Source organism: Mustela erminea, chromosome 7 (assembly GCF_009829155.1).
Source record: "Mustela erminea isolate mMusErm1 chromosome 7, mMusErm1.Pri, whole genome shotgun sequence".
In the NCBI taxonomy this organism is placed as follows: Eukaryota; Metazoa; Chordata; class Mammalia; order Carnivora; family Mustelidae; genus Mustela; species Mustela erminea.
In genome coordinates this window covers 12,743,063-12,768,054 of record NC_045620.1, presented here as the reverse complement: position 1 = coordinate 12,768,054, position 24,992 = coordinate 12,743,063, and the positions used below count along the sequence as shown (strand labels likewise).

The following is a 24,992-nucleotide window of genomic DNA, read 5'->3' as shown; positions in this document are numbered from 1 at the left end:
TGAACACAATAGGTAAGAAATAAATTCAAAACACCTGAGACAATTTCAAGGAGATGATAAATCCTACAAAGGACATAGAGCAGGGTATCGTGGTAGAGAGTGACAGCGTTGGTTGGGGAGGCTAATTCATGCAGGGAGGTCAGGGAAGCAGCGGGGATGTTAGAGACAGATGGTGAATGATAACAAAAAACAAGCTATGTGAATAGCGCTCTAAGCAGATGCAACCACAAGTGCAAAGGTCCTGGGGCAAGTGTGAGCTTGGGATATTTGAGGAACAGCAAAGAGGCCAGGCAGTCTGAGTGTTGTTAGAAAGGAAGAGAGGTAGGAGAAGGGCACAGAGAGGGGAGCTGAGCAAAGCCTTGGCAGTTTTAGCAAGAAGCTGAGCTTATAGGGCATCAGGCAGCTGATAGAGGGTCTCGTGCCGGGAGTGACATGGTTAGAATGGCATTTTTCTTTTTTTTTTTTTTTAAAGATTTTATTTATTTTTCAGAGACAGAGGGAGAGAGCGCGAGCGAGCACAGGCAGACAGAGAGGCAGGCAGAGGCAGAGGGAGAAGCAGGCTCCCTGCCGAGCAAGGAGCCCGATGTGGGACTCGATCCCAGGACCCTGGGATCATGACCTGAGCCGAAGGCAGCTGCTTAACCAACTGAGCCACCCAGGCGTCCCGGAATGGCATTTTTCAAAGCTTCCTCTTGGTGCCCAGTGGAGGAGAGGAATGGCTAACCACGGGGAGAAGCAAAGATGAGCAAATAACCAGAGTGAAGGCCTAGGACTGCTCTTACCTGTTTGTGGCAAGCTCACTGCCCTCGAGGAAGGCTGAGCAGTCGAAGGTATGGAGGGCAGGCTGCTTGGGCCTCAAATTACATGCTGCCCTTGGTCCCCGACTCCTTCGGAGGGTCATGCATCTCCAGTAAATGAAGCTGGGGCCCATCCATGTCCGAGAACTTGACTCGCTGGGCATGGCAGGCTCTCCCAGCGCTAGTGACAAGTTTTATCACCTGCTGAGTCAACATCAGCAAGGGCGGTATTTGAGAATCTTTCTGTCTCCTTTTAAGCATGGTTTTGTCCAGAAGGATGGAATGGGTGGGAGGGCTGGGGAGAGTGAAGAGAAAACCCACAACAGACTCTTGGAACAAGGCCTGGGGAGACGGTCGTCACTGGATATTTAATTATCACCTTGGAGGAAGGTGAAACTAAGCTGATCCTTTGAAGGGCAACTCTCATTTCCATGTCCATTTCTGTGACAAATATTTTGTAAAGCTCCTTTATTTTCCTAAAAGAAAACTGCGAGTAACGAAAACTACCTAGGCACATTTTTTCCTCCAAGAAATCAATACAATGCCCTAATTACAGCCTACAAGAAGAAGAAAAGGAAGGCAATTTATAACAAAGAAAAATTTCCGTATGAACTTCCAAGCCCATCCATTAAGAAGACACGATGGAGTAGTCAGGTGGCACCTAGACACGGCTGGGTGGGCCTGCGGTGCTCGCAAGCCAAGAGCTTCTAGTGGCCCTGCCCTCAGCTCGGAGACTTTCAGGAATGTGGGATAACTCCTGGAAAAACTTGGCACTCAAGTATGCTATTCCTTCCACTTAATGTTCACTTACAGTCCTGGAAAGTTCAGAGGGTCCTAACACCGTGCAGAATGCCCGTGGTGGTTATGCATAAAATGGACTTAGGGTCAAGGCTCAGATCACAATACATGTCAAAGAATCCATTCATATAATGATCTGGTGGAAGACTCGGAAGCTGCGTGGAACAAAAGAACTGGGGAGCCGCTGCGCACAACAGGCCACAGAAGGTCCGTGGTTCCCCACCCTCGGACGCCAGCCGCATCCCCAACGTGGACAACCACCAGGAACACTTCCATAGATTTTGTCCCCTAGGGGGCAGTATGTTCCCTTGGGAACCACGGGTTAGAAAAAAGTTTGCTGCCCAGTGGTCTGTGGGCTGAATCCATCCCACAGGTGTGTTTGCTTTGGGTCGGCCTGGTGTTTTTATTTACTTTTTTAAAAGCAGAGCAAACAGGCCGCATTCGAAATCTGGACAATCTGACATGGAAGTCTGGGTGTCACACTTCCGACAGATGAGGAGATCTGGCACCTCTGGGCCCATCTATCATCCAACGGGCACCTCGGCCTGGGCTGTAGGGTGCTGCCCCCTTCCCTGCCTGGCCCCTCTGGGCGCTGGGGTTTGCTTTCTCTGGGGAGGAAGGGGCTCACACAGGCACAGCAGACAGTGGACCCCTAGGTGGCCTTGGGCGGGCTGATACAGAGGGGCGCCCGGTTTTCCTTTCTTTGCTGAGAGCCCTCTCCCTATGATGGCACAGATGCCATTCTGCTGGAAGTGACCGGCTGGCCACAGGTGGGGGTGTGTGTGTGTGTGTATGTGTGCACGCACATATGCGTGCGTGCCAGGTGCTCAGAGGAGGACCTGGCTGTGGACAGGTGGGACCTACAGGCCCCAGGTTGGAGGCCGCCCCCCTCCCACCCCTGTAGCTGCCCCGTACTCCTGAAGCCCTGACCCGTGGTCTAGCCTCAAGAAGGCCTGGAGAGGTAAAGGACCAGTTCATGGAGCTTGGGCCTGAGCGGAAAGAGGGGAGGCGCCCACCTCACATTAAGGATTGAGGAAGAGGAACCATGGAAAGTGCCTGGCACGATACAGGCTCCATAGGAACAACTTGTAATTCTAAAATGATTGTTGGCATTCTTTTCATCTTCTGAAAGCTCTGTGTGCCCCCTCCAAAATTTTGCTTCAATTATGCTCTCCGCCAAGGCTGTCCGAGAGGACTTTTTGCGACAATAGAAAACATTCTACATGTGAACCATATGCTCTGGCACGCATGTGTGCCTAGTGGGCACTCGAAGCGTGCTTAAGGTGACTAAAAAACCGAACTTTTAATTTGACTAATTTTTAATTAAAGTTAGATAGTTCCCAGTGGCCAGCAGCTACCATGTTGGGCCCAGCAGCTCCAGTGTAGACCCTTCTAGAATGTTCAAGGGAGTTGCAGCTCATGCCAGGGAGAGACTGTGAAAGGTCACATTTAGCCTGAAAACTCCCTTCAAACCCTTGGCGGTTCACAGGCAGGCTTTACGCATCCGCGCAACACAGCTTCCTGCTTCTCACTTGCATTTGACTTCCACCATTATTTTAATACCCACTGAAGTGAGACGCTCCTTGAGTGAAATAAAAGTTAGAGACCCTGTGAACGGAACCAAAGCAAGTTCCCCACGGGCTGGGCAGCCACTCTTAGGACGATAGTGGATGGCGAAGGGAGAGGCAGCGGGTTTTTCTGAGAGACCCTGAGTATCTGCAGGTTCTGCTCGTTTAACACAAGATTCTGCAGCTTTAATGGAGGTTAACGTGTCACTGAGGGGATTAAATTGGGTGGTCCGCATGAAAGAACCCCGCTGAGGTGGGTTGAATTTCCTCTCCCAAAATATATGTTCAAGTTCTAATTCCAGGTCATGTGAACGTGACTTTATTTGGAAATAGGGTCTTTCTAGATGTCAAGTTAAGAAGAGGTCCTACTGGATTAGGGCAGGGCCTCATGCAGTGGCTGGTGTCCTTAGAAGAAGAGGGGAATTTGGACACGGACACCCACAGGAGAAGGCCACGTGCAGAGAGAGCGAGCGACCCTTGGAGAGGTGGAATTGGGAGCAGTGCAGCCGCAAGGCAAGGAACACCAGAGATTTCCAGCAGCCCCCAGAAGCTGGAGGAGACAAGGACTGCAGGGGATTATAGTTGTGCTGTCTGAAGCTACCCAGTGTGGGGTCTTTGTTCCAGCGGCTACAGGAGACCCACACACCTGCTACCAGCTACTGGGCTGGGACAGAAAGTCTGGGCTCAAGTGTCACCTGGGGGCAAAGAGGAATGTCCACCCGTCAGCCCGACACCCAGCTTCTGAAAAGATGGGAAGTGTGACCACATGCTTCCTGTCTTTCCAAGTGGCCCCCTTCTTTTCCAGCCCCAGGGAGCCCCTCGCCCTGATGTGTGGGCTCTGGTCACATGACCCTCAAGGGTAGAGTCATAGCCAAGGCACTGGGTAACTTACTCACCTATGTTGTAACTCCACTATACACAGACTGGAAACTGAGGCACAGATGGGGAAACTGAGGCCAGAGGGGGCCAGGTCTCGGCTCATGATTAGAGAGTCAGAAGCAGAACCAAGTTCTCTAGACGCCTGCACCAATGTTTTACTTGTTTTGAAATGTAAAGATCTTGGAGAAGGGGAGTGCCCATGAAATCAGAATTGAAAGAAATTCAGCTTGAAGATGAACCCACGTGGACGTGACCCACGTGTCCCCCTGGGCCAGCCTGGGCCCTGGAGGGCGGCCTGACTCCTGTCAGCATTCTCAAGGTGGGTCTACTTTGCAGGGCGGGTGAAAATGCTCTGTGGTCACACCCCCAGGCCGGAGAGAGGGGGCAGCTGGTCGAGGGAAGAAGGGAGCTGTGTGTGCGCGCGCGTGTGTGCTCATCTGAAGGGAGAGGAAGGGAGCGGGGGGCACAAACAGGAGAGAGAGGCCAAGCACAGAAAAGGCTGCCATTGTGAAGGCGGGACAGCTGCACCCGGGGCCCCCCGAGGAGGCGCCCACAGGAAGAATCCAAGTCCTTTCTTCTGTGTGTGTGCAGAAGGGCCTAGAAGAAAGGAGGAGGGGCTGAGAGTGGGGGTGGGGAGGAGAGAGGGGTATAGAAAAATGGGGGGGGGTGGCGGGGGAGCTGGCTCTGGATGGAACACGCAGACTCCTCTGTTCATCCTGCCATGATTCCCTAAGCACCTGAGACGGGGGGCGCCCTCTTGCAGACACGGGGATGCCGGAGGGCACAGCCCAGGCCGTCCCCGATTCCATGGAGCAGATGTGTCAGAAGGGAGGCGACCAGTGGCAGAGCCCATGTTAGTGCTGGCGAGGGCCAGAGAGATGGACAGAGCAGGAGGCAGCCTAGGGAGTCCCGAAGCAGGGGACGGGGACATCCTTTAACTTGGGGGGCTGGACAATAAATACGCAGCTATATGTTAAGTGGTGATGAGAGCTCTGAAGGAAAGTAAAGCAGGGTGCGGGGGTAAAGAGGGGGCAGGAACCTGCTTTCAGATGCGCTTGTCAAGGAAGGCTTCTCTGAGGAGGTGATCATTAAACAAAGATCTGGGGGAAGTCAGTGAACGGGTCATGTAGATGTGTAGGGAAAACGTTTCTAGAAAAGGAAAGAGTAAGCGCCAAGTCCCTTGAAGGGGTGCCAGGTGACCCGCCTGAGAAGCAGGAAGGAGTAGCGTAACGGAGGGGGACAACAGGAGGTAAGGTGGTCGGGGGCGAGGGGCGAAGGGCAGATCATCAGGACCCCGAGGTGACCGTGGGGGGCTGCAGGCAGAGGAGAGACAGGACCCCTCCAGCTGCTGAGGCGTGAACAGGGCGCAGCGAGTGGGAAGGGGAGTAGCGCACAGGGAGGGGAGGGCTGTGCTGTCCCGGAGAGACGTGGTGGCAGCTCCAGGAAGGTGCACGGTGGGCTCTGGAATATCCTGGAGAGAGAGCTGGCGGGGTTTGCTGATGACTACATGTGGAGTGACAGGAGGGAAGAAAAGCAGGGATGACACGAAGGTTCTGGAATCTGGGAGCTGCCAGGGGAGACGGTTGGACATGTTCGGGGAGGGGGGAATGCCATCAGGAGGCCTTTCTGCACGCGTCAGGTTTGAAATGCCAGGCGCACGTCCAAGGGGAGATGTTAAGTAGGCGGCTGGAGGCTGGGGTTCAGGTCCAGTGTGGTGTTCAGGGCAAGAGGCTAAAGGCAGATCAAACAGAGTGGTGAAAAGAGGGAGGGGTGAGGATTCTTTCACAGAAACACAGAGGAAGTCACCTGAGCACCAGTCCTCATGTCTGTGCAGTCCTTCACACACACACACACACACACACACACACACACACACACACACACACACGCCGGCGGTGAGTCTGGTCAGGGATGCCTGAGGCCGCCTTCCTGGCCTCTTGTGCGAGAGGCAGCAGGCTCCAGACGCCTCGTGGGCCCTGCCAGAGCCGGCCTGATGGCCTGGAGCCTGTCTCCCAAGCGAGGGTGGCCGCCCAAGGTTGACGGCCAAGTGGTGGCCATCCTCGGCTGACCTCCCCCCCCAAGCTTTGTGGGAGCAGAAAAGTGAAAGTGATCGGGGGGCTCAAGGCCAAATTCCTAAACAGCTCCAACCAGGGGCCCTGAGGTAGTCTGAGCTTGTGATAAGAGGCCTCCACCCCCCCACCCCTGGGCCTCCTCTGGCACATTCTAGAACACGATGAGGGAGGGGCCAAAAGCTCACCACCAGTGCCCACATCCCTACAGAAATCTGTACCAGATGGCAGAAGCTGGGCACGGAAACCACCTCAGAACTGCCAGATTCAGAGGGTCGCGGGGAACAAGAAAAGTGTCACCCCAACGAGAAGACAATGGGCACTTCTGTCTAATTCACCAGCAAGCGCCAGAAAAGGTGTCCCCCCTCCCCACCAAAGCAATGTACCAGAAATCTGGGTGTGTTTTCCTTCCTTCTCATTCCCATAGTCCTTGATTTCCGCTTTGCCGGAAATCGCCGAAGCGCTCACGGGCAGTAGAGGAGCCCACATGCGTTCCCGCTGCTGATGTGTGGGACTCCCTGCTTCCCCACATCCCCTCCATACTTTGGTGTGACGGGGCCTCTGAATATTTGCTGTGGCCACTGTTGCCTTCATTTGCGCTCTGCTGATGACCAGAGAGATTGGGCACGTGCTGCCAATTTTAACCCGTGTGCACAATTTATTTCCACCATCCAAGCTGATCTCTTGTGACATTCCTGGGAACACTGCTCTGGGGTGGGTGGTCCGACGTGCTGCCCCTTGTGAAAACTGTCACCAACACCAGGGCGAACATCGCCTAAGTGCTTACGGTGTGTCACTGTTCTAACATTTCATCCCCACAAAACCGTATCAGCTAAGCAACATTCTTATCCCCCCTCGAGGTAATCAAGACGAAGAATTTAAATAACTTGTCCAAATCCACTCAGTTAGAAAGTGGCAGCATCAGGATTTGAACCCAGGCAGAGTCCTTGCTCTCAACGGCGAAGAGCTGGAAGGAGTCTCACTGCCAGAACACTACAGAACTTTGCGCCGCGGGTGTGCAATGCGAGTGAGCACACTCAGGCAGCTGACAAGTACTAAGAGTTGACTGAGCACCTTTTAAGGTACCTTTTGTAAAACCTGAGGATACAATTCATCCCTTTCAGGGTGTTTAGAATTGAGATCCCAGCCCCCAGAGACAGAGGAAGCCAACATACAGAGATACCCAAGAACAGAATTTCTTCAACGTCGCATCTCACACTTCGTCCTTTGTCCGTGTCTACTGCAGGCACGGAGTAGCAGAAAGTAAGATGTTTGCCAAATGAAAACGCGGATCTTCTAAAAGATGCCAGGCTTGGGGAAATTAATTAAAGGGATGCTGAAGGAGAGCTCGAGGCACATGCAAATCCATTGACAAACACTATTCTGCTCTCTGAGGTAACTAAAGAGGCCGCTGGAAAGGATGAGGAGGTAGTAAGTACTACATGGCGGGGGGTGGGGGGAGATTCAGGAGTCAGAGGAATCAGAGAGGCCCTTGGGGGGATGGAGCAAATCCCTAATGCTTCTGCAAAAATGACCTGTTACGGTTTTGCTGTGTGAACTGCACGTTCAGTAAAAGACATCACATTGTGTCGTCGCTTCAATTTGTTGGACAAGTCACACCCCACCTCTAACTGTCCCTTCACCAACCCATTAGGTTAAAGAATGAACCCATTAGTCACCATCACAACATAACATTTGTTGCCATGAGATACGACATCAAATAAGGTTATTTTCAAAATTTTGTAGTTTCCTTTTTATTTCTCCCCAAGATAAAAGGCCCAACTAAATGCACTAAAAGCACTATTTACATGAAATGCTGGTCCACCGTTGGTCCACTTAAGGAATGTTTTTCTGGTGCCAGTCTTATACATTTCAGGCTGATCTCTTGTACTCAAGAGGGGGTCACACACTCAAGTGGCTGTGAACCATTACTAGAGTTTGATAATCTTCCCTCAATATCTGCTGTCTTCTCCTACAGAAAGGAATTTCTAGCTGGAAAAATGGTCACCCAGAATGGAGACTCCATTCTTAGGTTCCTCTGCCGTGACTCATTTCTCATCAATGAAGTACAAGGAGAAATGGAAAGCAGCTGAATCTCTCATCAATTGGAACACCTAAATATATAAAGCAAATACTAACAGACCTAAAGGGAGAGACAGACAATAATACAATGATAGCAGGGGACTTTAATACCCCCCTTTCATCAACGGATAGATCATCTAGGCAGATAATTGTAAGAAAACATTGGCCTTAAATGACATGGTAAACCAGATGGACTTAACATTTACAGAACATTCCATTCCCAAGCAACAAAACGCACATTCTTCCCAAGTGCATGTGGAACATTCTCTAGGACAGATCATATGTGGGACCACAAAACAAGTCTTAATACATTTAAGAAAACCGAAATCATATCAAGCATATTTTCCAACCACAATGTATGAAACTAGAAATCAATCACAAGAAGAAAACTGGAAAATTCACAAATATGGGGGGAGTCGACAACATGCTATTGAATAAGCACTGGGCCAAACAAGAAATCTAGAGATATTAAAAAAAAAAAATACCCTGAGACAAATGAAAATGGAAAGGATATATCCCAAAGCATACAGGATGCAGCAAAAGCAGTTCTAAGAGGGAAGTTCATAGCGATAAACGCCTGCATCAAGAGACAAGAAAAATCTCAAATACACTACCTAACTTTACACCTCAAGGAAAAGAAGAACAAAGCCAGAAGTTAGTAGAAGGGAGAAAATAACAAAGATTCTAACGAAAATAAATGAAATAGAGACTAAAACAATAGAAAAGATCAAAGAGGGGTGCCTGGATGGCTCAGTTGGTTGGATGACTGCCTTCAGCTCAAGTCATGATCCTGGAGTCCCGGGATCGAGTCCCACATCAGGCTCCCAGCTCCATGGGGAGTCTGCTTCTCCCTCTGACCTTCTCCTCGCTCATACTTTCTCTCACTGTCTCTCTCTCAAATAAATAAAATAAATAAAATCCTTAAAAAAAAAAAAAGAAAAGATCAAAGAAGCTAAGAGCTGGTTCTTTGAAAAGAACCACCAAATTGATGAATCTTTAGCTAACTTACCTAGAAAAATAGGGAGGACTAAAAAAAAAAAAAAAAAAAAAAAAAACCAAAACAAAACCCAGAAATGAGAGGTGTTACAAAGAAACTAAAACAAATCCTTTGTTACAAACAAAGGATCATGAGGCTACTATGAGGAATTATGTATCCACAAATTGGACAGCATGGAAGAAATGGATAAATTCCTAGAAACATACAACTACCAAGACTGAATCAGGAGCAACTAGGAAACAAATAGACCATTTACTAGTAAGGAGACTGAACCAGTAATCTAAAACCTCTCAAAAAACAAAAGTCCAGGACCAGAGGGCTTCACTGGTACAAACATTTACAGAAGAATTAAGGGTGCCTGGGTGGCTCAGTTGGTTAAGCATCTGCCTTTGGCTTGGGTTTGATCTCAGGGTCTTGGAATCGAGTCCTGCATCGGGCTCCTTGATCATTAGGGAGTCTGCTTCTCCCTCTCCCTCTGCCTGCCACTCCCCCCGACCGTGCTCTCTCTCTTATATAAATAAACGAGGGGTGCCTGGGTGGCTCAGTGAGTTAAGCCTCTGCCTTCGGCTCAGGTTGTGATCCCAGAGTCCTGGGATCAAGCCCCGCATTGGGCTCTCTGCTCGGCAGGGAGCCTGCTTCCTCCTCTCTCTCTGCTCACCTCTTTGCCTACTTGTGGTCTCTGTCTGTCAAATAAATAAATATTTAAAAAAATAAATAAAATAGTAAAAAAAAAAAAAAGAATATCCACCCTTCTCAAGTTCCTACAAAAAAGAGGAGAAAACACTGTTAGACTCATTCTAAGAGGCCAGCGTTACCCTGATACCATAACCAGACAAGGAAACCACAAGAAAAGGAGATTATAGGCCAATATCCCTGATGAATAGAGATGAAAAAACCCTTGACAACATATGAGCAAACTGAAGTCAACAATACAGGAAGAGGATTACACCCCAGGGTCAGGTGGGACTGACTTACGGATGTAAGAATGGGTTTACATCTGCGAGTTAGTCTATGTGATGTACCACGTGAGCACAGTGAAGGTTCAAAACCATACGATCCTCTCAATAGACGCAGAAAAAATATTGGCAAAATCCAACATCTGTTTATGATAAAACCTCTCAACAAAGTGGTTACAGAGGGAATGTACCTCAACGTAACAGAGGCCCTATGAGACAAACCCACAGCTGACATCACACTCAGCAGCAAAAACCCCCTGAAATCCTGTCCTCCAACATCAGACCTAAAGTTTTCTACATAGATCTTGTAATCAGATGTTCTAAAGGTGGAGTATGAGCTACGCTCTGCCTTCAGACAGAAGGCAATCTTCTTTTTCTTTTAAAAAAAGAAATTGAGTTTGGCAACTTTTATTATTATTTTTTTAATATCAGCAGATTTCAGCTAAAAATTCAGGTTACAAATATTTGAAGGTTGGTTACCTGCGAGCACATATGGCCATAACTATCTGGACCTGAGAGGCAGATGCCCCTTCCAGCAGGAGCCCTTTGGTCTGCTGTGGGACCACTATCTTGGTTCTTTTATTTACCTGCAGGTTCCTACAACCACCTGGGGGGGAGGGTGCCCGTGGTTAACTCTGACACCTGTGGCTTTCTGCAGAGACCCAGGAACCAAGAGGCTTATGTGTATAGGATAGAGGCCTTCCTAGTTCTCTCCGGAGGAGCCACTGTCTGGGTGGCTGTTGCAGGAGAGTCGATCTGCAAGGAGACACACCTTCCTCTTGCTCCCCACCCCCAATGTGCACCACCGGCCACATGCGTATCGGAGGGAAAGCCCCCCCACCCCCCGCCCCAGCAACCCCCAGCTTGGAAGGCTGCTTCATTTCTGAACTGAGTTGAGGGAGGCATCCATCCTTCCCTCCTGTCACTCCCATCACACAAGCCTCTTGTCCCTTGGGCACAACTTTCCCGGGGTAGCAATATCTCAGGCACGATGTCTGATTTCACGATTGCGTTGGTTCCTTACCCAAGGTGTGGAGAATTCACTTCTTAATAATTCAATCGAATTGAGTTTGGAAGATTTTGCAGTGGGGCTGGAGAAAAGGGTTTTCATTATGTCTTTGCCCCAAGCCTGGCAGGTGAGCCTTGGGAACCGATCAAGGTACCTCCCTCAAGATAGACAGGAAACCCCACTTGCTCTGTATCCACACCCCCCCAAACGCCAGGATAGCATCCAGCAGTACTGACCACCGGAGAGATGGGAGCCTGCTGGGTAGTGTAGACAGCAAATGTAGACAAACCATCCCTGTCAACCTGGGCCAGTCTGCGGGGTGGCCATACAGTCCCACATATGCTCCCCTCCATTTTCCACACCAATTTTCATCCCCACCCCAATGTTCTTCTGGAACCTTCTTCCATACTGACAGTCCGAAGTCAACAAATCAGTCCCCAACATAACCCACGGTGAACGCAAATCATGCATGAGTACTTCTAGCCCTCGGCACCACTTCCAATGCTCCCTGCCCGCCGGCCCGCCCACGGCCTCCAGCCTCCCCTTACCTGTCCGGTAGCCCGTGCTGTTGAGGTACACGGCGAAGGTGCGGCTCTCGTGCTGCGTCTGCCAGGAGGGCGAGGAGCAGTTCTCGTTGTTGGTGTAGGTGTTGTGGTTGTGGACGTACTTGCCGGTGAGGATGGAGGAGCGCGAGGGGCAGCACATGGGCGTGGTCACGAAGGCGTTGACGAAGTGCGCCCCGCCCTGCCCCATGATGCGCCGCGTCTTGTTCATCACCTGCATGGACCCTGCAAGCAGGAGCCAAGGTGAGGTGCGGCCGGCCAGCTCCTAACCAGTGCCCCCGCGGGGCCACAAGGCATGGGTGGTTCTCAACAGGACGGCTCCCCCATCCCTGGGGAAGGGGGTACATTTGGAAATTTCTGGGGACGGATGGGGGCAGGCGCCACGGTCACGTGTGGGCTGGGGCCAGCAAGGGACGTCTGGGCAAGAAATTTCCTGGGTCTGCAGCCCCACTGCGTGGCCATGGGGAGCGGGGGAACAGCTGTTTGTCAAGGATCCAAGCCTAGAGTGGAACTTTGTTTTACGGAGAAACAGAACATCTTTTTTTTTTTTTTTTTTTTTTTGCAGGCTATTAATGTGCAGTGCATTCCTTTTTTTATTTTTTGGAAAGCAACCACTATGTAAACCCAGGGAAGATTATACTTTGTTTTGTTTGGAACTTTCCCAAGAACTGTTCACTTTTACTGAAATCCGGTCATGCCAGCCTGCTGGGCTCACCACCTCCCTGCACACTCCTCGGCCAAGTGCTCTGCTCCTTTGTCCACATGGTCCTACTTTGGAATCCACTTTCCCCTCCCTCCCCAGATTCGACCCACCAGCCAAGGCACACCTCTTCTAGTGCTCACTCAGGCTTTTGATTCCCTTGAGCCCTTATTATGCATGCAGCCTGTGTTATTGGGACTTAATTATACACCACCAGGTAGTGTGGCTTCATTCATGCCTTTTCTTGCTTCTCAATGAAGCTGTAGCAGCGAAAGGCACTTAGGAAGGAAAGGAAACTTACCGTGTTCTAGAAGCCGTACTGTGCACAGGTGTTTTCATGGTCACTGCCCTGCTGAGGGCCCCATGAGGGCAAAGGCTATGTGCCTTGCTCAGTGCTCAATCCTCAATGCCCCCATGGTGTGTGGTACACAGCAGGCACTCAATAAATGTTTGCAGAGTAGATGAGTAATACTACGGCTGGTATCTGAATATTTAGTAGGTTTAGGGAAATAGTCAATGGAAGTCATTTTCTTCTTCCTTTTTGTGGCCACCTTCAGGAGCTTTCCTTTTCCTTAAAGTTCTCAGGGTCTGTTGTGGCTTGAGGGGTACAAACACTTCCCCTCCCCAACATGTCCACATCATAACCCTCAGAACCTGGGAACGTGATCTTACTTGGAAAAGGGGTCTTTGCAGATATAGTTAAGGATCTAGGGGTGATCTTGTTCTGGATTACCTGGGTGGGCCCTAAATCCAGTGACAGGTGTTTTGTAAGAGAGAACGGAGAAGACACACAGACACGGAGGGGATGGTCACATGAGGACCGTGATGGGGTCTACCAGGCATCTGAAGTTTCTGCGGGATAGCTGCCGATCCCAGTCACCAACAGCCCCTCAGAGACTCAAGGACAACGAATCAGACCCACCTCAGCCCTCTGTTCCTACCGGGAAGAATGAAAAGGAGATTTATATGGCTCTTTTTATCCCATCTTTCTGCCAAATAGGGATGGAAATAGAGTTAAGAGTTTCCCTGAGGCAAACATAGATCATATCTCCTCACTGTTTAAAATCACTGGATAGCTTCCCATGGCACTCGGAAGAAAAACTGAATTCCTTTCCATGGCCCAAGACTCTTCTAGACTTGCCCCTGCTGCCAACCCACCTCCTGTGTTCCTTTGGGCTCATCTCTCCCCTCCCCTTTGCTCACCTGGCTACACTGGCCTCCTGACGGTTTCTCAAATGCTCCAATCTCATCCTTGCCCCAGGGCCTTTGCACTTGCTGTTGCTTCTGTGTGGGGCTCTTCTTGAGACTTGGCCTTGCTGGCTTGTTCTGTTATTCAGAACTCAGCCCGAGGTCACCTCCTCAGTGAAGCCCGGCTGGCCTCCCCATCTGAAGGAGCCCCCACTGTTTACTCCCTATGTCACCAGCCGTATATTTCTTCTTGACATTTATCACCTTCTGAAATGGTTTCCTTTATTGGGTCATTTGTTTGTGGTCTACTTTCCCTGGACTGAGGGTTCTGGGTGACTCAGGGCGCTCTCCACTCCCCCCGCCAATCCCCCCCAGGGGAATATATAATTGGTGCTCTATAAAAACTCACTGGGAGACGGAAGGACACACAGCAAAGCCTGCCCTTTCCAGCCCAGCACTTGACGTGGTTTTAAAAGGGACACCCTCCCAGAACCAGGTGTGCTCCCTGAGCCTCTGGGCCAAGGCTCCCAGCGGTGGGTGAAAGAAAGCAAGGCTGCAAGCAGAGAACTGGCTCTTGGGTTACGAACTGAACAGGAGTCATCAGGCCTCGGGACTGTGTGAGCGTCTCTTCTCAAGGTCACACACCCTCCCAAGAAGCCCCAGGGGACACAGCTGTAACTGGAGGCAATTACAGGGTTTCTACCAGGTGTGACACTTCCCTCTGGAGGGGATGGATGAGGGGGGCTTTCCGAGGCCTGCCTGACCATCTGGTGCTCACACGTTGGAGCCTGCAGAGGGAGCAGGCCACCGCCTCAGGGTCAGGCAGAACCATGGGATGCCCCCCTCCCAGGCCTTGTGCCCTGCCTGGGGAAGGGGCAGGAATCCAGACAGGCCTTCTGCTTGCCCATCCGTTCTCTCTACATGGAATTTTTACTGCCAATTGAGATAGCAAGGGCATGCCCCTTGGCCCCCAGCTTGCACACTGGCTACATTCCGACCTCATGGCCTTTGCCTGAGCTGTGCCCTCTGCCTGCAGGGCTCCCTCCAGCCTCCCTCAGGTGATGGAGCAAACATCAAATATCTGAGGGGACTTCCCGAGCCCGGAATGGATGCCGCTGCCCTTGCTTCTGGCACCCACCGTGGCCCCTCCCCTTGCACTTTTCCCCACATCACCTCTTGCCCTCGGACCCCACTTTTAGCTCCCCTGTTTGCACACTGCCCGTTGCCCCTCCTGGTCCAGCCACATGGCAGTAGGGATCTGGGCTGGCTCTATTTACCGTTATGTTCCCAAACCTAGCACAGTGCCTGGCACACAGCAGGTGCTCAGTAAATATCTGCTAAATTCAGAAACATAGGACCTTCTTCTTTAGCTTCTATGGACCTTGAGAGCCCCAGCTGGTTTGTATTCATAGACATGTGCCTTTTGTGCGGTGGATCTGAAAAAAATATGACTTGAAATAGCATCCGACAGATCCCGTGTTCTCCAGTTTGCCACACTCCCCACCATGCCCTGCAGTCTACACCCATTCCACCCATTCGTATTACCAGCCAGGTCCCTGAAGGCCTCGGAGCTTGGCAACCTCCTAATATAATTTAGTTGATGAGACAGGTCCAAACTTTTCCTGGGGCAGAGGGCAGTGTTCTACGCCAATAATAATCATCATAATTATTGAGAGCAGTGAGTCTGGCTGGCTGCATGCTTGTGGTATGCACCACGCTGGGCATGTGTCAAGCATCATTTTACTTAATCCCCCAACAGCCCTTTTGAGGACAGGGAGTTAAGTGACCGGTCAGAGCTACAGAGCTTGGGAAGTGGGATATGCAGACTCAAACCCAAGCCTGACTGACAGGAACAGCAGGTGCTGGGTATCATGTTGCAGAAATGTACGGTCTCAGAAATGTTCCAGAAACGTATGGTTCACACCACACTCGAGGTAGTGATAATTCACCCAGGGAATGCACAATGCTCCCTATGCACTTGGTCAATCCTTGGTTTCAGGGAGGCTCAGAAGGGTCCTGGGCTAGATGTTGGGTCCCCTCGTCATCCCAGAGGTGGCTTTAGCTGGCACGCCAGCTGTGGGAGCAGCATAGAACCACCTCGCCAAATATTGGGGATGCCAGTGGTGGGAAAGCGACTCCCTTTACTACCGATGAGCTCCAGGAGAAAATGTCAGCTGGTGCCATCGTGTCCTTCTACCCACACAACTACTGTTTCCACCGGGAGGGAGCCAGACACCTGCTCAGAGCTCTCAGCCGGCAATATCATTGGCTTATGCCGAGTCACATGGTTTAGTGTCCTCTACTTAGGGCAAGTGATTCTGCCTTCTCTCAGTTAGGGTAGTGGACTCTTGTTCTTTAAAACAGAACAATCAAGGCTGATTAAAAGAGGTCAATCCTAGTACAAGCAGCACATAGGTGAGAAAATTCTGGGAAGGGGAGGGCCTGGCTGGCGTGTGGCACACACGAGCTTCGTAGAACCTAGCGCGGCCCCCGCGGTGAGGTTATGGGACCGTGTTGCGGACACCTTCAGAGCCACACACCCTCAACTGAGCTCCTGCGGTCACCGGCCCCCTCCTGCCTCCTCGGCTTCCCTCCAGTGACTTAGATAATAATCTTGCTACGCCTTGCTTCCACCTCTCCGGTCCCACATCCAAATGAGCAGCAAGGCCTGTTGCTCCTCCTCCAAAGTATATCCATCCTGCAGTCTGGTTGCCTCTTCCCGGGGCACCTGGTTATCCTCTCTCCTCCGAGCTAGGTCAACTGCTTTGCTTCCTGACCGGACGGACCCTGACCATTTCTTCTGCAAGGAGCAGGCAGAGTGCCTTCTCTCCTAAGCAGCCTCTGTGGCTCCCACTCAGCAGAGAACAGAGTCCCTGGGGTCACCCACAGGCCCTGCTGGATCCAGACCCCTTCCCTGCCCACTCCCTGCAGCCACAGGGCCCTTGTCTCTGCCCTTGGACTTGCCAGGCCTGCTTCCACCTCCAAGCCTTTGCCTCTCTGTTCCTTTTGCTTGGAATGCCCTTCCTGCAGCAACCCGATGGCCTGTGCCCTCACTCCCTTCTCGTCTCTGCTCCCAGCCCCTGACAGTTCAGACCCCTTCTGTAAGTTTCTGACGTCTCCATATTTACATATTTATCCCGCTTGTCGATTGCCGGCGGCCTGGTGTCAGCGCAGGGAGGGCTGGGACAACCCACGGAGCCTCCCAGCCCTGAGGCCCAGGGCGGTGCCTGGCACAGGGCAGGTGCTCGGTAAGTACTCATAGGAATGCATCTAGGGCATCCCAGGCAGAACCAACGTTCTGCAAGCTCCTGACACACTAGGAGGAGAAAGGATGGAGCGGCTGGTAATGAGAACTCAACCTCTCTGCGTCTCCGGGGACTGCAGGAAGGACAAAGCTGGCTCCCCACGCAGCTTGCCAGACCCTTCTGGAAAGCAGGAGGCCGCCACCTGGTGAGTAATTCACCTGCAGTCTGCCGCCCCGAACGTCACGCTGGCAAAACGCAAACGGCCAGCGGAACTGTTTCTTTTTCTTTTTTCTTTTTTTAAAAAAAGATTTTATTTATTTATTTGACACAGAGAGAGAGAGCTCACAAGTAGGCAGAGAGGCAGGCAGAGAGAGAGGAAGGGAAGCAGGCTCCCTGCTGAGCAGAGAGCCTGATGCGGGGTTTGATCCCAGGACCCCGAGATCATGACCTGAGGCAAAGGCAGAGGCTTTAACCCACTGAGCCACCCAGGTGCTCCCTCCCTTTCGTATTTTTAACAGGCTCAGAACCAGGGTCTCAAAGCACTTCCGTCTCTCTCCTCATCTCCCTAGGAGGTGAGCTGATGGGCAGCTCTCACCACCCCCTGCACCACCTGTCTGCTTGGTGCACTCACCCCTGCCCCAAGCAGCCGGCTGCAGGAGAGCTGTGTCAGTCCGCTGCTGCTCGAGTACGACTTACCAAAGCCCAAAAGGATGGTGGCTCCCATGCAGAAACAGCACGAGAAGCAAAGCGTCCCCGCGGGGACAGTAACCTGCTGTATTAAAACGGCCACAGCGACAAGGCTCTACAAATCCACATCTGGAACACCGAACCACAGGATCTGATCTGCTCGTCCTGCCCAGCCCTGATGTGGACGGACAGACGGCTCTGATGGGAGGGGAGAACCCGGAGGATGTGGCCACACAGACAGAAAGGCCAGTTTTTATTATTTTAAGTGATGCCAGCGGCCAACCCAAACCTGCATTGTCCAACATAAACCTGGGGACGTGCAAACAAAACCAGGCCGGCTTCCTTCCATGATCGAACCCTCCAGCCTTGCCTTGCCGGGCCAGGGCTCAGGTCCCCCGACAGGTCTCTGCACCTCTCAAGGTCCCACCCCCACCGACTATGTGGCATAACCCCCCCTCCCCGTGGCGCTCCCCTGCCCACCCCTTTCTGATCACTTTTTGGGGCCTCCTCAGCACTCGGACTGTGCTATTTTTTTTCATTATCTGATATCTTTTCTTAAAGTGACTTTAAACAGTACCCTTTAGTCTCAGCCCAAGTAACTATGTGAACTTTGGTGCCTGATACACTGATTTTTTTTTTTTTTTTTTGGATGAACATCAAAGTAAGTTTGTAAGCAGTTAAATCGAGGTTTGCTGAGCTATCGCATGAGATACCTGTGCCTTACCTGTCGTAGAAAGTCATTTCAGGAAACAGTGAACTAACACGTTCTTCTAAAGGTCTGGGTCAGTGCAACCACTACCTCGAGGGAACAAGCAGGTGCTGGGGAATTTCAAGATTCGAACCATGACCCAATTTTTGCCACCCACAGGGCTTAGGCGTTTCCCAGCCACTTTCTGGCCTGGGGGCCCCTGCCAGCCGGGAGCAGATGCCCCCCACACCCCTCTGTGACAGACTCCGGAAGCCCCCCCAAGTGGGCGGCATGGGAGTCACTGATCATGATGGATAACTAAGGAAATGATACCTTCTGACATTTGTTTTCTTAAAGGTATAGGTAAATGATTAGAGTCTGTGACGTCATCCCTCCTTGGGAAAGCCTGGCAGGGAAATGGGATACAGGGAAGAAAGAAAGCCCTTCAGTAAACCCAGAGTCTTGACTTAAATCAGCATTTCCTGTCTCTCACCTGGACTACTGGTGGCCAGAGGGCTTCTTTGAAAGGTGAAGCCATAGCACGTGTTCCTCTGCTCAGTCTTTTCCACCAATGGACCATCTTGCACTGAATAAAAGCCAAAGCTCCCCCTTTGGCCCAGAAGACCCCATGTGACTTGGATACTGATTCTCCCCAGCTACAACTTGTACCTCTGTCCCCCACTCTCCCTCTCCTCTGGTCGTGCTGACCTCACTGCTACTAGAATGCACCAAGGCACCAAACATGCTCCTGCCTCAGGGCCTTTGCACTTGCTGCGCTTGCAGCCTAGATGCCACCCCCCCCGCCGCCCCCCCGCCCAGCACCGGGTGTCATCCGGGTGTTTGCTAATACCGCCTCCTTGGGAGGTTTTCCCTGTGCTGTGCTGAATCCGTCCTCCTTCCTGCTCCTTGAGAAAATGTTCTTAGCCGATTTATAAACTGTAGATAGTGGTTGCCTCCGAGATGAGCACTGTGAATGGTGGATGGGGAAGCTTTGCTTTGAATTACTTGAGTATTTTAACGGGAGACTGTGTCAGTCATGTAATTTGAAATACCCTGGAGGTGTGGGAGGGAGAAGAGACCTGACTGGAAACAGGCTACTCTATGAATACTCCAGGATATGCGCTGCATTCCCACCTGTGCCTTTCATTTGGAGAAAAAATAATCTAGCCTTCAATGTTCTAGAAGAGGTCTTTTGGCAAGGACCCCTCATATCTGTAGAGACCACAGTAACTCTGAATACTAAACAAGAGGCCACAGTCAGAAGGCCAGAGGCATGACCTGTCCACAGAAATGCTTGGTTACACTTTTTTCAGTGTATCAAGAATGGTATAGCTTTTTAAATGAGCTTTGTGGGCTCTTGGCATTTTTGTTTTCATGGGTCTCTTCCCCTGTGAAAAATTTAAAAAATTTCTACTCATCCCAACTCTTTTCAGGTTCAGAGACCCAATTCCAATGTGGGGTGTTGTATGCCTCCCTCCACCCCCAAGGATCAGTGGTTCCAATGACCTCCTCCTTAGGTTCTTTAATTTGCTAGAGTGGCTCACAGTCCCAGGCTGTGTTCTCTCCTCTTCTCTGGGTTGAAAATGAGGAGCTGAAGGGCCACATGGCATGGGGACCGGCAAAGGGTAAGGGGACATGACCTGTGTCCTCTCCAGGCACCATCCTTCTCTGAATGATTCTTTTGTCACCTGTTTAGCTCTGTATGTTAAACAGGTTCCACCGCTGAATGTGTTTATGGGTGTAACGCACACATGTGTGCTTCTGTTCTGGATGGAACACGGGGCCCTCCCTTGTCTGTACACTCTGGCTATCAAAGAGCCCACAAAACAAAGTGTGAGCTGTCTGATGAAACCACTGACTTTCTCTGGGCCTTCATTTCCCGTCTGTAAAAGTATAGCACATGAATAGCTTTAGGTAGAACATTTCTTTTGACTGTGAAATTCAAGGACAATTCTAGACTACTCTCTGTCACCTTATGCAGTATGCTGGGAAGGGCTCTAGAGGTACCTGGCCTGAGTTCGAATCCAGACTTTGCCACATCCTATGAACCCGATACCTTGTGCAAATGACTCAACTCTCATATACTTCAGTGTCCTTGTCTGCCTCTTCCCCATGGGATGTTCCAAAATTTAACCAAGGAAAATACCTTTACTGCAGTACGACGCATACCAAAAGCATTTAATACATGCTAGCTGTTACAAATTTTAGTTATCATAGCTCCCAAGTCCTGGGTAACACAGTTCACAGAGTGCCTCTGGACAGAATCTGGCCTGTGTGTTTGAAAAATTAATTGAGAACTTTTTTTTTTTTTTTTTAAATAGGGAGATTTCATATCAATCCAGCTGTCTGGCTTTGCTTGAAAAAGACAGAGATCTGGCCTTGATGGGTCCAAAGGTGAGTGGACCGGAGTAGCAAGGGCCCAGTTTAGAAGGTCCACTCTGCTTCTTCCTGCTCCCCACTCTCCACATTTACTGGACCTGCCGGGCCCTTGGAGGCCCTGAGTTTACAACCTGTACTGCTTCTACTTCAGCAGAAGGGACCAGCTAAGTAAACCTCCAAAGTAACACTTACTGTGACCCAGAGCCCCACGAGAGAGCAGGCTTTAAGAGGAGGAGGAGAGCTGTGGGTCTGCCTCTAGGCTAGAACAGAACCTTGACCTAGACTGCAGGTCGGGGGAGGGGGAAGGGCCATTAACTCAGGCCACAGGTGGCAAAGCACCTGTGTCCCGTGCTGTCCTCCTGCCACTGGTGACTGCCGGCCAGGCTGGAATTCCTGTGGCCGTCCTCATAGGGTCCTCGAGTGTCCCTGGAATGCCCGCAATGTCACCGGATCAGCTTGTGAGTGGCCTGCCCCCCGCAGGCTGTTTAACAACCACGGGAGGCTGGGCCCCCTCCGTCCCCCTGCCCGGAATAGCTCTGTGCCCAGAAGGGTGGGGGAGGGGCTGGGGGTGAGCATCAGAAACAGAGGCCACACCTGGACAGAGGGACTCCATTGTCTCCCGGAATCTGATGCCCCTCCTCGCACCAGAATGGGCTCACTGCTGTCAGTTGGTGACTACCGTGCCTCCAGCTCGACCCAGAAGAAACACAACGGATGCCGGGGACCCTCTGCTCGGACCACTCGTCCTCACAGTGGGGCAAAGGGGGAGCCGCTCCTGAGGCGAGGATGTCACCAAATACAAGCAAATGCTGTTGCTGGTTTCAGCTCCAAGAAGCCGAGGCTCGAAATCGGTGCCTCAACCCGGTATCAAGGAAGCAGGTGTCGGAGAGGCCGTGCTGGCATTTCATTAATGAACACTGGACTGTCAGAGAGATCCTCAAGTTAATTTTTCCTCCTCTGCCTACTGCTAGCTCTGGCCATGAAGCTTCTGGGAGCAAATTGTGCTACAGCACTTCTGAATGGAAGGGAAGTGGCCCAGAGGCCCTGGGAAAGGGCAGGCCATGGGAATCATCAATGGCGCTCGGCAGTCACCGGTCACTGCCTCTCTGAGGAGCTCCACCCACATCCTGCTCCTTGCCAGAGGCTGTGTCTTCGATGAGGCAAGGCCTCCAGGGGAGTTCTGCCAACCTGTCCTCCTGGGCTACATAGGGCCAGTCACCTAGCCACTGGCCTGGTGGCGATGAGTACAAAGCAGGGGGATGTCTGACCGGAGCCCGAAAACCTGTTCCTCCTCCTCCCCATGTCCCTTTCTCTGTAAACACCACTGCCATCTGCTCAGCTGAAACTCCGAGTGATTCTCGATTCTCCTTCCCTCCCCCTTGCAATCCAGCCACAAGCCCTGCCTGCTGACCCTCCAAACAGAACCGGCTCTGTCCCCTCACTACCTCTGCAGAGCACCCCTGGGCTCCCACCTCGAGCTCCCCGCCCCGTCTCGCTGACTCTGATGTCGTGCCTGCAGCCAGACTGAGCCACTGAAAACACAAATCATGAATATTGACCTGCTTAGAGCAGCTCAGTGACTTTCCACGGGTTTTGGAATAAAATCCAGACCTTCCCCCCATCATTGTCCCCCTCACTCCCCGGGTCCTGCTGTCCCTCTCAAAGTTCCTGGCAAGCCCATTCCTGCCACGTGGCTCCTGCACTTATCCTGGTGCCTGGGATGGTCCTCCCCCAAATTCCCATGTGACTGTCTCCTTCTCATGGTGCAGGTGTCACCAGTGCCCTTTGTATAACACCCCCGCCATTCCCCTCTGGAGGTGCTGCCCCTCACTGGGACCCTTGCTCCTGATCTCTGGTGTGGGGAGAGACCCAGGTTGTCCGCCAGTGTATGTTCCCCTTCCTAACAGGCCCTGATTTTAATCTTTAATGCACTTAGCTAGGAAATCCATTTCCCAGACTGCCTTGCAGCTAAATGTGCAAGTGGTCCTCCCTGTGTCCTTCTAGATCTGTTCTCTGTCCAATGATCCAGCCCAGGGAGCTGACCTAGATGGGATGTATCCACAACTCTCTTTACTCTCTGGCTTTCGACTGGAATTGGCCACTGGAAGTCCTTGGGAGGAGATCAGTAGAAGAGAAAAAGGACGTTGGGGTCCCTGTGGTATCAACAGAGGGGGACAGCTCCTACTGCGTGGCCCGTGGTCTCCCAGTAACCATTTGCTCCCCTCATCCCCTTGGTCTTGGGGTAGGAATGGCTCTAATGTTACTAAATAGATTTCCCCACACTTGCTTGCTCACACTTTGGCAAAATATAGTTAAACTGTCCTTGAATAATCCAAATTTGAGTGTGCCCCACATTTCTTGCTGAGATCGCGTGGCTAATTAAGTAAGCTCTGTCTGTGTTGTACGTGATGTCTGGAATGAGGTCCTTAAAGGGAGCGGACTTAACTTGAAGTCCATTCTTTTTACCCTTTTGCTTCCTCCTTCTGTGATGCCTGGAATGTGGCTCTGATAGCTGGAGCTCCAGCAGCCATTCTGAACCATGAGATGACCTTAATGAGAGAAGCCACACAACAAGTGTGGGAGAACAGAAAGGCAGAGGAGCTCGTGTGCTTGATAACCTTGAAGACTCCATGCCAGCCCTGGAATGCCAATTTCCAGATATTTTTATGTGAGTGAGAAGCAAAATTCTACCTTGTTTAAGCCAGTGTTATTTAATATTTTCTTTTATATGCAGCCAAACCGAATCCCGATATACTTAGCTTCCAGAATTTAAGTGATCTCCCAAGTGTTGCTGAATGAAAAGAAAAAAAAAAAATCTTGCAGGAATGTGCTTGGAAGTTGAACGCCAGGGTGGGTCTAGATGAGCCTTTCTTCCTCCGGAGATAACCTGCCCCCACATGTTTTTGTGACTCCAGTGAGAAATGGCAGGAATGTCAGGAGTTGGTATCTTAGAGAGGCCGAGTTGGAAGTTACACTGATCTGGTGTCCGGAATCTGGGCAAGCTGTCCCGGGCTTCCAGCCATTTGGCCCCTACAGAGTACCCGAGCCTGAAACTTAGAACTGATTTCTGGAGATCAGTCTGCTGCACGGGGTGTGGTTTCCTTGCGTTCACAGATGGTAAGGAGAAAACAAGCGTCTGGCCAGGAGCCCTCCCCAGGCTTTTTCTAAAAAGCCAGCCTCTCCCACGAGGCAGCCCTCTGGGCTGGGGGCCTGGAACTTTCAAGGTCAGAGACCCGAATGTGGTGAAGGTCTTAGACCCAGTAAAGCGCAGACAGGCACACAATCTGCATACACTTCTTGCCCCTTTCCTGGCCCTCCCCCTCAGTCCCAGCCCATCCAGGCCTGGACCTCTTCCCTGAACTTGTGACTCTCGGCGCTGACTGCCTTGGACAGCTCCTCCTGATTTTTCCAGCCCCCGCATCTGACCAGGTCCAGAAACCGCACCGAGCTCCTGAGCAGAGCTCTCCCCGCCTCTGTGAATAGAGAATCCCTCCTTGTCGTCATTCATGCCCAAACCTGGGAGTTATTCCTGACTCCTCTCCCCCACTGCTCCACCTCAGGTCCATCAGCATATCTTATCAGCTCTACCTGATGACCAGGGGCAGTCTCTGCTTCCCCCTAACTCTGGTCTGAGCCACCATCATCTCGTGCTTGGACTCCAGCAGGAGACCCCTTCCTGGGCTCCCTGCTCTTATTACGTCCCTCCAGTTTATGCTCCATAGCATAGCCAGAGGGACCATATTAACACACAAGTCAGATAATGTTCTTCCTCAGCTCAGTGTCCTCTACTGGTGTCTGTATCACCCAGAAAGCCAAAATCCTCTCTCTGGTTCAAAGACCCTGTATGATCTACCCTTCCACCACCAATCCATTACCTCTCAGACCTCGCCCTTGCTCACACTGCTCTGCTGTGCTAACTTCTCTGCTGCTCTGTGAGCCTGGTAGGACTGCTTTCTGCCTCAGGGCCTTTGCACCCACTGTTCTCTCTGCCTGGTTGCTCTTCCTAGGGGAGCTCCCTTGACTGGCTCCTTTACTTTCTTTGCCCAGATGTCTCCATAATATCATCGCTCCCCCTTTCCCTCTCCTTGCTGACTTCCCTTCCTTGCTTTATCCTCCTTGTCCCTTTTTACTACTGTAGGTACCACATACTTTATAAATATTTTTTATTAACTCTTGCATTAGTATGTAAGCTCCGTAAGAATAGAGATTTTGCCTATTTCTTTTGCTGCTGGACCCCCTCTGGCACATACTCGTTGACTGAATTATTTGTCCCACGAGCACCCTGCTTTGGAGAGAGCCCTGTGAGCATGCCCTGAGCATCTCCTGGACTCGACTGCACACCTGGCACCTGCCTTCTTCTGGCACCAGCTCTTGAATTTCCCTTTAG

The 24,992-nt window shown here is 51.4% G+C and overlaps 1 protein-coding gene and 1 long non-coding RNA gene across 5 annotated transcripts in view; one reads left to right on the top strand and one right to left on the bottom strand.

Moving 5' to 3' along the window:
- SULF2 (sulfatase 2) overlaps nt 1-24,992 on the bottom strand; it is a 113,328-nt gene that overhangs the window by 56,070 nt on the left and 32,266 nt on the right. For all 4 annotated transcript variants that reach the window (XM_032350426.1, XM_032350425.1, XM_032350424.1 and 1 more), the window contains one exon: nt 11,704-11,943. In XM_032350426.1, the coding sequence (XP_032206317.1) occupies nt 11,704-11,943 (240 nt within the window). The remainder of the gene's footprint in view (nt 1-11,703; nt 11,944-24,992) is intronic.
- On the top strand, nt 11,926-20,515 carry LOC116594858. Its single transcript, XR_004287449.1, has 3 exons — nt 11,926-11,961; nt 12,284-17,056; nt 17,421-20,515. It is a non-coding gene; the product is annotated as an uncharacterized LOC116594858 (long non-coding RNA).